This window comes from Synchiropus splendidus, chromosome 8, assembly GCF_027744825.2.
Source record: "Synchiropus splendidus isolate RoL2022-P1 chromosome 8, RoL_Sspl_1.0, whole genome shotgun sequence".
Classification (NCBI taxonomy): Eukaryota; Metazoa; Chordata; class Actinopteri; order Syngnathiformes; family Callionymidae; genus Synchiropus; species Synchiropus splendidus.
In genome coordinates, this window is record NC_071341.1 from 11,021,979 (window position 1) to 11,037,384 (window position 15,406).

At 40.8% G+C, this 15,406-nt stretch overlaps 1 protein-coding gene across 8 annotated transcripts in view; it reads right to left on the reverse strand.

The window, feature by feature from the left end:
* Positions 1-15,406, reverse strand: part of gria4a (glutamate receptor, ionotropic, AMPA 4a) — a 112,218-nt gene that overhangs the window by 54,663 nt on the left and 42,149 nt on the right. For all 8 annotated transcript variants that reach the window (XR_008415649.1, XM_053872280.1, XM_053872279.1 and 5 more), the window contains exons 3-6: positions 8,551-8,790; positions 4,086-4,138; positions 3,868-3,999; positions 41-94 (exon numbers count right to left, since the gene is read on the reverse strand). Coding sequence is in view for 7 of the 8 variants with exons in the window: in XM_053872280.1 (XP_053728255.1) it covers positions 41-94; positions 3,868-3,999; positions 4,086-4,138; positions 8,551-8,790 (479 nt within the window). In the remaining variant the exon portion in view is untranslated. The remainder of the gene's footprint in view (positions 1-40; positions 95-3,867; positions 4,000-4,085; positions 4,139-8,550; positions 8,791-15,406) is intronic.

The following is a 15,406-nucleotide window of genomic DNA, read 5'->3' on the forward strand; positions in this document are numbered from 1 at the left end:
ATCAGAAACCTCACAAATCCTTTCCACAAAATGGACTTACCAGGTTAGCGATGATGTAATGGTATCCTTTCACATGTTTCCCCACACTTACAGCCTGAAACAAAAAGAATAGGGACTGGTTTTTAATCTTTAAACAGAATGACTTTGGAATAGTGAGCTTGGATGCTGCAAACTTGGTCACTATGGTAACAAACTGAATGAAACTGTTCAGAATAGGTATAATAATCAGCACAAAAACACTCTTTTAAAGCGGAAAATTAGTTTGATGGAACCATCCACTGATCTGATATTTTATGTACTGTTTAATGTATCAATGTAAAATGCTTTGGGAGAAAAAAATGTATTTCTTTTCCACTGTTATTTAACTCTAGTGATGGCTTCATGAGGCTTCATGAAACAGTATATTCATTTTCGGAGGCGACTAGATGGCATTCTCTGCTCTAAAATCTTTGGATTTGAACAACCATCTCAAAGAAACCTCACATTATTTTAAAACCAAAAACGCCACCTACCAAGCTTCTAAAAAGAGCACACTGTTTCATGAAGCCTCATCAGCCCATCACTATTTAATTGTAACCCCTTTGTTGTCAAATAATGTATAGCCTTCAGGAGAGGCTTGGAAGAAATGAATGTTAGCAATGCAAAAATAGCAGAGAGACAATATCAAAGTGGGAAAAAAACACCTTATGCATCTTATAAATCACACACTTTTTTTGTCGACTGTTTTATGAGCATATTCGGAAGCACGCACTGACAGGGACAGATGTACACACACACATACAAACAGAGCGCAGCTGGCGAGGGCAGACAACAGAACCTCCTCTGTCACAGAGCAGGGACCACAGCCAGCGCCTGCACCGCAGAGTCGACTTTGACCACGGCACGTTCTGGTGTGTGTGTGCAACAAATACTGTGTGTCCGCCTCCGTCTGTCTGATCACTCACCACAGAAGCCAATTAAAAAGATGGTCAGACATCTTTTGCTGCCGGTGTGTTTGCTTCATGAGTTCCATGTACCATTTACTAACAACAATATTCATCAGATGGCGGATGTGTTTTTATTTTCGTGTGAAATAGGAGGAGAGCTGGGAGGTGCAAACAAATGTCAAACAATCCACCCAACTGAAGTTACCATATGTACCTCGCGGCAGTTTATCCAGCAACACGGAAGGTTAAGATGTGAAAGGTGAAATGTTAGCAGAGGACCGTGACAGGTTTTGAATCCAAATATAAGGTTGATATAAACTGTGACATTTGATGAAGCACTAACAAAAAACAGAATTATTCTAAACTTCAGTGACACTTCTGCCTATAACCAGCAATGAATGGTTTTACTCAACATGTATTGATGCATACAGTATCTATGGAATCTTATGATGCTACTGACTGACCACGATGGACACACCGTGGTAGAGTGACACACTTCTTGCACCTCAACCTGTAAAACAATGGCAATGGTTGAAAAAAATGAAAAAAATGCACGTGGTTAGGGTTAAAAAAGAGTACAATAAATCTGCAATATATCTATATTATGAGGGGTAAATATGGCATGAGATGTTTTGGTTTGAGTGCTAGAGAGTAGTTCATGGCAGAAGTACAAGAAGAAAAGACAAAAACATTTCAACGAACTAAGGCCGATTGCAACTGCACAACAATGCTTCAGGGCACATTCTGTCAGAGTAACTGCAACTTACAGCTTCTGCAGGATCTTTTCCAGGAACACCCATGACTCACAACACATGATATATTGTGTCAAAATGTGAGTATGTTAACACACAAACAAGTGGATCCGGAGAGTTGACACTACTTATGATTCACAATTCACATTTTCCATCGAAGGTAATCAAATCTACCTATCTAGAGTAGCTTTACTTCGCAATAAAATGTAAAATTTACTACAAAGAACTCCAAGCATGGGGGAATGAGCTGAGCTTGCGAGTCCCTTCTGGTTTCAACAGAGCATTTAAAGCATGTTAAACAAACTTGTTTGTTAACAAAAACTGACTCCCCTGTCATCTTGGCAAAGTGTCGTCGCTGCATTTCAACATGCAAGTCAGTGTAGTAGTGAAACACCCTGTCGTCGCACAAACTTGGGACATAAAGTTCACTGTTTCGTCATCCAAGAGCAGTTTAATTGGTGTTTTAGTACATAGCAAAATCACAGTATTGACTCCAGCGACAGCAGCTTAATTGAAATGAGATTCACAGATTCTAACATCAAAGTCCTGATGCAGGATGAGTCTTCGAAAAAGCTCCTTGACTCAGCTCGAGCGGTTCTCAGCAGAACCTGTAATGCAGCTCCTCATGTCTGTAAAACTAGGTTCCGTCTTATCAATCCAATGGCTGCAGTGTTTAGAAAGTGTTCCTTCCCCTCTCAAATAAAAACATACTTCTGTGTCTTTCAAGACCATAGTTAACACCGGTTAAAAGGTTTCTATTTGAAGTCCGTATCGGCATTGTTTACCTCGCACGCTACCTCATCAATCCCATGATCCTTTGTGCTGTGTGGACATTTTATCCTCCCGACAAATGCTGTCGTGAGGACAGACGATTGGTTTATGCTTGTAATTTAAAGTCAGCACATGGGGTCACTGCACGTCCAAGTAAATCGGGGACAGTGCAAAGAATGTGGGTGCGGTTCTCATTCCTCCTGTCAAATTGAATTAGAGGAGAGAGACTGGAGTACAACGTACTATTTTCTGTTTAATTTCGATCAATAGCATCTCAGCAACTGCCAGTGTTTATCATTGACATTTCTCTTCCGTCCAACATCTCTATTTTCTCTGATTCCGCTCAAACTTATCAGCGCTTTGTAGAACTTAATGCGCACCATTATTAACTCTAAACGTGTCTCGCTTCCCGGTGAGAGGAGAAACTCAGACAGAGAGAATTGATATTTGTTTAGTGGAAATCTGGATAAGAGGAGTCCGATAGCAGCAAAGCCAGTTATTAAATAATCGATTACGGTTGTGAGTCCCGCGTTCGCTGCAGTTTTAGGTGCTGCATGCTTTGTGGGGAGATTTCAGGATTAGACGTATCCTCGGATGACTTTTGCGAGTGTGCTGGGTTCAAGTAATACAACAGTAATTTGAATTATCGTTTCTATTTAAATTGCCACATGCTAATTTGGAGCACGGGTTAGCGTGAGGGTTCGCTACAGCACTTCCAAGGTTAAAATTACAATTCTATTACAATTATTAAACATATTCAAAACATTAAATCCCCCCAAAAAACTAGCAAAATGAGCATTTTATAAAACGTTTTTTTTTACAGTAAAGCTATCAATCGAAGTTTGCCAAAGCATAAACACTGTCGCAACTTTCCAAATAAAGAATGGCATGCAACTTGTCTTGTGTGTTGGGGCCTTTCATTTTCTTGATTGAACTCGACAGTCCTAGCAGAGAGCAGGTGCTGAACAGAGCAAAACATTGCGCTACTCAAGTCACATTTGATATCATATCATATAAATGGAAGATCGGCTTGACAGGCAAAGCGGAAACGCAACTAATGCTTGTTTGAAATACACATCTATGGAGAGGAGTGCGATTGTTGTCAGCAGTGCTACTGAGCGCCTTTGGTAAATCTGTGTGGACAACTAAGAACCCAACAGATATTGGAATGTGAAGTATAGCTGCGAGGCAAACGTTATATTCCATACAGTGTGTCATGCATGGTGAGAGATTTAGCAGCATGAAACTACAATGGTTTCTATGGTATCCGTCTTGGAGGCAGAAAGGGTAAACTATGACATTCAAAGCCCAGTGCTTTTCAGGCGGATGTGTGTAAGCGTCATTCAATAACAAGACAGTTGTATGACTCATCCATGTTCTTGCCTATAATCGCAACATAATTGTGTTGTTGTCTCTACCTGCTCCAGGATGCTCTGGAGTCTCTCTGGTTCCAGATCGATGACATACTTCCTTTCTTGACGTCGATCGAGGTCTTCCAGGAGTCGGCGGTACGCGGCTTCGTTGAAGCTCTCCACACAGATGGCGCTCACCTGAGGAAAGTTAGGGACGTGACTTTATTCTTACAGAAACTACCTTGAGGAAAGGCTGCAGAAGATCATGGGGCGTTTGTTCTGACCTGCCAGCCGTTTTGCCCCGCTCGCTCCATGATCGCCTGCAGTATTGCATAACCTGCACAACAGAGGAGGAAGAGAAAGAAAATGAGATGCAGTTGGATTTGTACGTAGGACATGATCTAGTTATACTGCTGTAATACATAAAGCCTCCAGATCCAGTGAATGAACAAAGCGATCCCCTAAAATATGCCAATTTTTCAAAGCATTTAAAAAAGGAAAACAATTTTAAATAATATTTAGTGGATGTATTCCCCAAAATAAAAGGCACTGACAGCGAATAACTCTGTCTGTTCCACCGACAGTGCAGAAGTCACGGCCTGATTTCATCCTGCGCGCACAAGATCGCCGTTCTTTTTTTAATTCACAATGGCAGGTAGATATGAATGAGACCTGACATTGTGCAGCCCAGTTTCTCCCACTGTCTCTGTCAGTGAAATCGCTTCATTTGAATTAATGAATTACATGTACCGAAGATCCAGGCATTCAACTTCATGGCCTGAGACCTACTTTGCTATTTGGTCTCTTTTAAGCTCACAAATTGATTTTATTCATTTTAATTTTTAAAAGTTTCTTATTGCAGATTTATTGTTACTCCAGTTTAGTAAAAATATAAATATCAGTGGTGGGACTTTCATGAGTTAGTTGCGATGTATTAATCCCCCAAAAAAATGCGTTCAAATATTTAAGCATTTAATCGTTTTAATTTAATTTCATTTAACAGACATCAGGGAACCTTTGTAAGTGCAGGAGTTCCTGGTCCACTGATCACATTGATGCACAAGACACGTGGCAGCTAGGATGAGAACAACAACAACAAACATGGAGGAATCTCTGAACAAAAGCAAACAAAAGCATCTGTTTGCTTTTGTTCAGGGAGGTTTTTCGCTACACAATGGCCAGGGTTTCCACTACTCTGAATGGACTTGAAATTCTTATAACATTGACATTCTTCTACAAATATTTACAAGACATGAAAAGAGCTTTAGTTTAAATAAGGTGATATAAAAACTTGAATATAGCCACCATCCTGATTTATTGTGCTATTGTCAACCTGATGCAAAATAAACAATAGTTTGTTGTTGAAATGTATTTGATTCAGTAATATACCAAATTCATTCCAATTGAAAAAATGCCAAATTTTTCAGTTTGTGGCAAATATTCTTATACCATTAAACTGTGTTCAATTGTTCAATTTGTTAATCACAAATTCTCGAATTAACTAGATGAATTTTTTTATCGAATCCCACCCCTAATAAATATGCAATAATCCCCACGGTATTTGAATGTTTCTGTCATGGCGTGCAGAAAAATTCAGATCGTGATCCATATTCATGGCGTATGGCAGCGATCCAGGTGTCATGGAGTCGGCCCACTTGTGAACAGCAGGAAGCATTAAACTGATCACAGAGTTACTGGCCATTTCCTTGCACATTACCAGCAGCCAGGCCTGATGGCAGGCAATAATGAAAGGCCTTGCTTCAGTCCAGTCACGGGTGAACACAGTCCTGACTTCCTGCATCCATTCCTCGCCCCATTTCTCTTTGATTTCCCTCCATTCTCTCAATCCCCGTCACCTGCTACTCCATCTATACGCTACTGTATATCCCTGGAGGCACGTGTCCTTCTCCTCTTGCCCTTTTCGGTAATCTCCTTCCTCCTTCCTTCACTGCTCCCATCAATTCTTCTCGTCCTCTGTCTCTTCCCGTTGCATTTATCATCTCCTCATACTTCGGCTCACTCCCACCAGGCCTTTTAATTTTTATTTATTTATTTATTTTAACCTTCTTCAGATTTGGCTGCTTCAGTGGCTTGACCTCCCCTGTCGCTCCTGCCCTTGCACCGCCGCTATATCTCCTCTTCTCTCCTGAGTAATAATCCGGACAACGTCACTGATTCCCCCAACACACCTTTGTGACCTGTGTCTCTTCCCTCAGGGGAGGAAGCTGCTCCACCAAACAGTGGATACGACCTGCACGCCACGTCAGCAGGGCCGAGGTATCATCTGTACCGCCAGCTGTACGTGCCCGTCTTCATGGGAACACTTTTGAGGAAAACCACACCAAATCGTCGGTCGCTCAGCCCTTCCTCCTCTCTCAGGGTTTAAACTCAGATGCAAGCGACAGACTGGCTTTTATAGAGGCTGCAATTACACTGCAAAATGAAGCTTTACTGAGGGGTTTGTTTTAAACAGCTTCCATTGAACATTCTGACCTGACAGCCATCAATGTGCAATATATTAGTTCAGTAATAGTTTGTGGTGCTTTATGCTAGCGGGACTGTTATACTCCTCACGGGCCACATTCACGCAACGTTTTTTTAAATCAATCCAAAAACATTAATATGTAGATGCCATGAAAACGGAAAATTGTGTAATTAAAATAATAATAAAAAACACTCAGAGAGCACATACTTCTGCTGTACAGCTGGTTTTTCATCCCATATTATTCACCAACATATATTTTATCATCGTGATTTGACGCCATTTTCTGTCATTTGAAATCTCATTGATATGATTGATAGTGAAATTCAAATGAACTCAGTCAGACGGTGGCAGTAGTAGGTCAGAACACTATCGGAGCTCACACTGCAACACTCTGTTGGCTGAGAGCAACGTTAGCTTCAGAAGATTTCTCCACCCTGATGGTAGTTCAGAACACCAACAAATCTTCTCAGCCACTCCTTGTGCCCTCGCAGTTTCATGTAAATTACATTTACATACGTTGAGATTTATGGCATCCAGATTAAGATTAACAAAACAACTCAACAATACAAACAAACAAAAGGAATACATACTACAGGAATATTTATGCAGGAATTACATATCATCAATAGGAGGGGATTTGAATTCTAAATTTTGTTGTAAGGTTGAGATATTTAAATGAAATGAACTAGTTTACTGTATGCAGGGTACACACATAACAATCAGGCTGTTTTTGTTTTTTATCTCATAAATATTATCCTCAAAGATGATCCTGGTCAGAGGTGTGTTAAGAGTAGGGATGCGCCGATCCAACGTTTATGGTGCCTGGGCTTTGGGTATTGACCATATCGATACTGATACGAAACCAGGCTTGAACCTTCTTGCCATGCAGTGGGATAACACTGGTCACAGTTTGAGTAAAAGGCTAAAAATGACTTCATATTGAATAAGTAACTTGCTATTCATTCAAAGAAAGTTTTTACCAAAGGTTACCAGCATTCGCAGCAATTCGCACATGTTGATGTCAAGAGGGTGAAATGTTTCCACACAGCGAGGATGGAATATCTGCTGTTAGCTGCTGCCATGTTGTTACTCTGTGATATTAACGTGAGCACTATACATGGAGTTTAACTGCCAAGATCGGCTCCGCTGCCCTTTTTCACCTATACCCGATCCAACTTTAAGAGGCTGGATTGGGTCGATGCCTGATACCAGGATCATGATCGATGCATCCCTAGTTAAGGGCGAGTTTATCCTGATAAGGGACTATAAAAGCAGACTGGGCCAACAATTGAAAATGTTAAATATTCCAATATTTATGACATAAAAATCTTCATGAGCGCAGGGAAAGCAGTTGGATTCCAACTTGAACTGTAAGACGGAATGGATCGATTATTGGGGCCAAACCTCAGACATAAGAGCAACACCAGATTTCTTTTTCTCAAGTGTCGAAAATAAAATAAAATTACATAATATCGGAGATATTATGTATATTTGTGTACCCTCATTTGGTTCCCAATTGAACATACCAAAATATATTTTACATCAATAAAGGTTGACAGCGATGAAACACAAACATGTTTTTACCCAAGAGACAAGCACAGACAAATTGGAATTATTGATTTTAATTCCCACGTTTTCTTCCCCCTGTAGTTAGGGCGCAAGGATGAGTCAGCTTGTGTGCCGTGAGTTAACTAGTTGTTCTCAGTGATAAATGTAGGCAGGATGATGTCACACAAAGAGACAAATTTGATTTTTTTTTCCCGCAGCATTTCCTCCATTATTAGACTGTCAAAGTGGGGGCTAATGTTCCTGTGAAAAATGAGGGGAAATAGCAAAAGAGGAACAGAAGAAGCAGAAGAGGAAGCAGATCCAGATGCAAGGAGAGTCTTACTGTCTTGTCATACATGTTTAATTTAGTTATTGTCTATGCAGTATTTTTGTGTGGGGGGAGTTTCAACAGCTGTGCAAGCCAGTTACAGAAGGAAGGATGTCATTTGCTCAACATCCCAAGGTGAAACTGTTGTAAGTCAATGGGGGCTGTAGACTCAACCTATGACACACATGGGTTGGAATTTGCTGGCTCATTGTTATCACAAAGATAAATGGTGGTGAATTTAAAATTTGATTTCCCTCAAATATTCGTGCAGCACAGTTATTTGTTGAGGAGAAATGATTGTATCTACTCTCTAAGTGATTCTCCTTTACACTAGATACTGACATTTGAAAGGACCTTGTCTCCATGGTGGTGAAAATATGTCCCTTACCTCTGTCTGTATCGTAGAGGAAGACAAATCGGTTCCAGTCGTAGTGGTCTAACAGTGACAGCAGAGCTCCTCTGATGGACGGCCGGAGCTGCAGGGTGAACTGGCCTTCTCCTTCGGTGGGAAAGCTGGGCGTCACCAGGCTGATGTGCAGGGCCCCACAGAAGGACGTCAGCGTGTTCACTGAGCGCTTGTCATAGAGGCCAAAGATGGCAAAGACTCCCCTCGAATACTGAGAACAGACTGGTGGAGCGAGGATTGGGAAGGGAAAAGACAAACACGGATCAATAGGAACCCCCCGGTGACGATATTCTGTACAGATCAGACACCAGTATTAAGACACAGAAGGAAACTTTCATCTTTGTTAAACTCACATTTGAATAATTTAGGACTAATGCAAAATTCACGTTCTCAGTTAACTCCGGAGGAACGCCACAGCAGCCAAACTTGAGCAACAAAGTCAACATGAAGCAGACTTACAGTAAGTCCTTATTCTCCGGGGACAAATGTGAGAGTGGAACAGAAAAAAAGGCGTTTGTCTGCCGCTTTGTGAGCCAATGTTTGGATTAAATTAATCTTACAGCTCTGTGCTGAGCAGGGCGATATTTAAAATGTGCTTGATAAGATGAAGAAATGATGCGCGAGCTTTTTTCACAAAGATATTTTAGATCATGACACATCCAACTTCCCGGGTGGAGGATGTGGTGGGTGCCACTCCTCACAGCAAGAAGGCTCACTTCAAGCTTAAGGCAACCTCAGTCCATTCTGAGGGGAGTTTGTATGCTGTGCTTGCATGGGTTTATTCCGGGCACTCCGGTTTCCTCCCACAGTCCAAGAACATGCAGATTAGGTGTTTGTAACTGTCTGTTTGGTGGTCTCAGTGTGTCCTGAAATTGGCTGGCTACCTGTTCAGAGAGTCCCCCACCTCTCACCCAAAGTACCTGGGATAGGTTCCAGTGAGCAAAAACCACAGAAATAACAACATAAAAAATGTGTGAAAGGGGCTTTAAATAGGAATAGAATACACATTTTTTTTTTAAATAACTTTTGGGTTGCTTCTCCAGGATTGGAGCCTACAACCATCTGCAGCTCCGTGCTGACTGGCAGCTACGCCAATATAGCAGACGGATGAACATCATCATAATCATACATAACTTATCACAGCGAGTCTTTGTCGTTGAGTGAAATGGCTTTCATACGGATTCATTATACAAGGATATTTACCATCATTTATCTGGAACCTTGAAGCCTTAATAAGCCACATTTGCTTTAAGCAACTTCCAAGCTGCACAAGAGGCTCAAGCAACAAACTTTTTTTTTTAAGTTGCTCTAAATAAGATAAAGGTGTCAACATCACAAACACACTTTTGTTGTTCTATCCTTGTGGGGACATTGTGAGGTTTCTCCTTGATATAATGCTTCCCCAGCATCAGCCTCATCCCACACAAATCGCTCCACTCTGAACCAAACCCAATTGCAATTGCAGTTATTTTGAAGTCTTCATCCTCAAATTGAGGCTTTGTGGGGTCCAGCCAAATGATGCCCACGATGGCATGCAGTCCCCGCAAGAATTGCTTCCCACAAAGCAAAGATAAACAAGTACACACACGCAGAGACACACAGAGGATTCTCAACCGAGTGGCAGACTGACTTCAGAGGTGAAGTCATTTTCCACTACAACGCTGCAACTCTGTCTTCAAATAACCCGAACCTTTCAACCATGACTGAGCAGAGAGTTCAAAACAGCGATGTCCTTGGCTCCGGCTTCCACAAAACCCCCCCGCATTAGTCTGTGGCTTAACTGCATTGATTCCACATCTTAGAACGGAGGCGTGTAAATCATTCCTATTCATCTCTTTGGAGTGAAATAAACAGATCCAGGATCTCGGAGGGGGAACGGCGTTGCAGTCTCCTGTCGCACGCTTATGTTTTTCGCGGGATTTTACAGTCACACACAAACGCAGTTCAAGTACGTCAGCATCATCACCCCCCTCCTCCCGACTCTTTTAAAACTGACGTCCAGCCTTTCTTTATTCCTTTCCACTTGCACCTTTCCTCTTCCGCATCATTTCATCAATCGCCCCGTCTTATGACATGAAGGCGCCAGTGTGTCCATCCACTCTCGATCAAGATCTGTCACCCACTTTAATCAGCCCTCCTCCTCCTCCTCTTCCTCGTCCTCGCCTGCCATCTCTTTACCCTCACTGTTCCACCCTCTCTCCCTCTTCCTGGGACTCAGAGTAATTCCATTATCAGCTATAAGCCTCAGTGGGGGTAAACACTGAGGGACACGCAGCTTGGACGGTTCGGCTTGTGGCAATTAAACAAAGCTGAGGCCCCTGCTCCAGGCGGCGATAAGGCAGGGATTTAGTCTTCGATTATGACAGGAACTAAATGTCTTCAATTCAGAGAAATTGCAAAGAGCTAGGCCTTTATTCTGAGCGTGTAGGCGCTGAGTCATGGCGTGCTCTGGAGTCAACGCATTTATTGTGCAACAGGACGATTTGAGAGCAACTTCCAGGCTTTATTTGATGCGTTATGATACGGCAAAATGAAAGTTGAGATGAAGCCATGGGTAATATCCTATTATATTTTTGCAGTGGCTCAAGAGAGTATTAAATAAGGTTTGCGCTTTTATCTTTTCGAGCCAATAACCTGCCGGTGGTGTGTCCTTGAGCAAGTCACAGGAACAACACATTCAGCATCTGCCCAATTATATCTGTCTGCTCAGAGGGTTTAGAGGGTGCTTTTTAATTGAGGGGTCAATTTCCGTTTATGATTCATCATGAAACAGTATTACAGGGTTGATGAAACAGTCTTCTAATTTTCAGACGCCACTCGATGGCGCTCATGGTTTAGAATTCAAGTGAGGTTTCATTGAATTAGTTGTTGAAATACAAACATTATACCTGTGCAGTAGACAGTGCCATCTGGTGGCCACTGAAAAACAGGACATTGTCTCATGAAACTAGCGTCAGCTTTAAGAGGCTTCATGAAACAGTGCCCTCATTTTTAGAGCCTAGTAGCTGCCACTCTCTGCTCTAAAATCTATGGATTTGAACAACCAATTCAATGACACCCTACATCATTTTTGAACCAATAGCGCCACCTACTGAGCTCCTGAAAGGATAACATTGTTTCACAAAGCCTCATCAGCCCATCACAACATGAAACATCATCTACCTATACACGTAACATCCAACTTACGACCTGCTCTACTTGCGACCACTGCCAGCAGATGCTTATTATTTTTTGTTTTATTCAATGTCTGGCATCACGTACGTCAGTTACGGCAGCACAGTATCCCAGCATCTCACTCTCACACAGTGATCTACCACTACAGTAGTATCTATAACCCTTGCGTCGGCTGTTTTGACTGGCATTCCACTTAAATCCAGTGCGACTGGTTGGTGCGAACCGATCCCGGACGTAAGTCGGATGTTACATGCACTAGCTGTACTAGATTTTATCCACCTCAGTCTTTGAGCTTCCCATCAACTGCAAACGTAAAGCGATAGTTCTCATCCAAAATGCAAACTTAACAAAGTTAAACATAAACTTAACAAAAATGCAAACTTAACAGCCCAAAAATATATATGTAATAAAAGATGGTAGTAACTTCAAATGAGAGCCATTTTACAAAAATGTCTTAAGAGTGCATATATTTTAACTTAGCTTTTTGAATCTCACCAATAACAGAGAGGAGATAAACAGATTTTGGGATTGAGATTCATAAAACAAAATGCTTAAATGATGACTGTCAAGGACAAAATGTGCAAAACACACATACCAGTCCTATCGTCAAGGGTTTTCAAAATATGTGTTTGAATGTCAAGAGAGGCTTCTCCATCTCCATTTCACCAGCTCCTGGTCTCAGAAAATCTGTCTTTTTATTAATTTCCAAATGCCTCCTGCAGGATTTGGTTATGCAGCACTTAAGCTGCAAAGATCAATGGAGGAAAACAACATCCAAAACCTTTTAGCACACGATGATTCCAGTTATAGCTCTCTGTAATGAAGGCGGCCATTGACCTGCTGGTGCGTTATCCCACTAATCTTTGGAGGCTGTAATACAACGGTCTGTTCTGCGTTTTGTTTCTCGATTCTACTCTGAGAGAGGTTGGACATCTGTGGTGGGAAGCTCACGGCATATGCTTGAACGTCATTGCTCAGTCTGATGGCACTTGCAGGGTATATACGTCTCTCAAATGTGTTTTTTGGATTGCCACTTCAGAACTTGGACGGAAACAGGAATATTTTACAGTGACAGTGATGTCAGGGGCTTTTTTAAACTTATACTGGTTCCCTTCCAAATTCCTTAGTGATACCTGTGAAAATGCACAAAAAGAAAATACTTTTATTTCTTATTGTATTGCAGTTATTGAGAGGAGAGCACGCCATGGCATGACAAAACACAAAACAGACACACTCAGCTGATAAACCGTTGCGTTTCTTTGCTGGTTTCTATTGGATTCTTTGATCAACTCCAGAAAAAGTAACTTTTCTTTGTCCCCCCCCCAACATATCTCACTTAATCGCCCGCATCCTTGCATGTGTCATGTGATATCTTGTCCTCTTTTTGTCTAGTCACAAAACCTTTCCATCGCAAAAACAACAACAAAAAAAAAATCATTAATGTTTATTTTCCATATATGAGAAAATTTGATGGAAACCTCATAAATGATTGGACTATCAAGTTTGAATGGTAGAGACGACCAATGCAGACACAGTGCATAGATTCAAGTAAACCACAGAATGTGGCGAAGGCTGCGGGTAAGATTTCATTCAGGATGGACAAAAAAGCTCAAAACTACTCCTGAAGTGTCATGAATTATTTGACATTTTGACAGCAGGAATTCATTATCTCTCTTTTTTCCAACTCAGCAGAAATGAGTTGGCTTTCATTTCAGTAACATACTCACTCTGACAGTTATTTTCCCCTGTATTCACACTGTATCCATTCTACTAACTGTTACGCTTCACTGTCCACACTCAACCAATTCATTAAGTATTTTTTATGCAGCAATTCCAGATAGCAAACTAAGAGAAAAAGAATCATTTCGGAGCGAAAGCTCTGAGAAAAGTTGCTCCGTTGAACAATGAACTATACTTTTCCCAAGCCACTTATCTCTCAAAGGATTCGTGCAAACTTCTGGCCTAGATACGACTGTGACATCAGCCATCATAAAAGTGCTTCCCGCTGCCTTGGAACTCCGGCAGAACTTGGGGATGTCGGTTTTTCAACTTTGTTTGAAAGAATGAATGATGATCGACTATGTTTCTGCTTTGTGAATGAAGCAAATCCACATAAGAACTTCGGATGTTTTACCGGCTTCATGTACCTCAGACAGTGTCAATGAGATATGAATTAAAAATGAGGAAATTATTGGCTTTAAAAGAAAAAAAACTTAGCTCAGAAGTGATACTCCTTTTTTGCAGCACAAGTGGTTTTATGTTTATAGTTGCACCAACCTTTTCTATACATTTTTTTTCTTTGTCCTCCAATAGCTTCAAGATAAATCTTTCTTCCATTTATTGTGACAGGAAACCGAACATCCTGAACTCAATAAATATGTTTTGTTTTCTTTTTGCTTTACAACAAACAAGCCCACATTTTGTTCTGAAATGTCCCTTTAAATGCTTTGTCAATGCTTTATCTTTCTTTATTAAAAATAACAAAATGAGAATGAATATAGTCATTGGTGTTTTCCAAAATTCTAATAAGGAATTTGGAATGGAATTATGTTCATTTGTGAAGTCATTTATTTAGAGAAAATGTTTTTTTCATTGTTTTTTGTAAACATAAGAAGACAAGATTGCTGGTGTTTTGCATATGTATAATATTATTATATTATATATTCAGACCACCTTAAAAAGCTGAGAGTCATGGAATTAATGCAAACTTTAATCAAACTTAAAAACAAAATTTTTCAAATGTGATAAACAGAGATTTGTTTTTCATTCCAGATTCCGCAACTTTCAAGTTGTTCCACTTCACATTTTGACGCTGGTTTTAATTGTGGCCAAGGACTGATAAAACAGATGAAAAGAAAATATGTTGACAGCTAAATTGTGATCAAACCTGACAACAATTTCAAGAGCGTCGATCAGGCCCTTTTTGCAGGAACATTTAAACACATCAACAAGCAACAGGGAAGGCTGGCTTCAGACACAAAGGTCCACTTTCCCAAAGTCCATATATTATGCCATGGCAGTGGGAATAGGTTGGTCTGGGCTGTGTACTAATAGACTTGAACTGCAAGCCAGAGCTTCGAATGTTTAACAGTAAGAATGGATGTATCGCTGACGTCTGGTATTGGGTAACCAGCCTCACCAAACCATCATTGGTTTGGTGAGGCTTCATGAAACAGTGCCCTTATACTCAAAGCTCAGTATGTGGCCCTCGGTTTAAAAATAATGTGAGGTTTCAATGAACTGGTTGTTGGATGCAAAGATTTTTTTAGATGAGAATGCCATCCAGTGGGCTCTGTGACCAGGCATTTTGACAAAATCTGAAACAAATGACTTCACTATTTATTATCAATATTGTGATTAATTTCTGCCCTTCTTTTGTTGTAGTCAACTTGACATCAATCACTACACGACAGTGACATTATAACACATTAATACTTTTTTTCTGGTGACATTCAATGAGTCCATTTCATTCACAGTAAGTGCAGCCCCAAGTGCTCCTAAATTCAGAATTGCCATCATAAAAGTGCTTCCCGCTGCCTTGGTACTCCGCCAGAACTTCGAGATGTCGGTTTTTCAACTTTATTTGAAAGAATGAATAGTGATGTGAATGAAGTAAATCTACACAAGAACTTCAAGTGGCTTATGCACCTCAGACCGTGTGAAT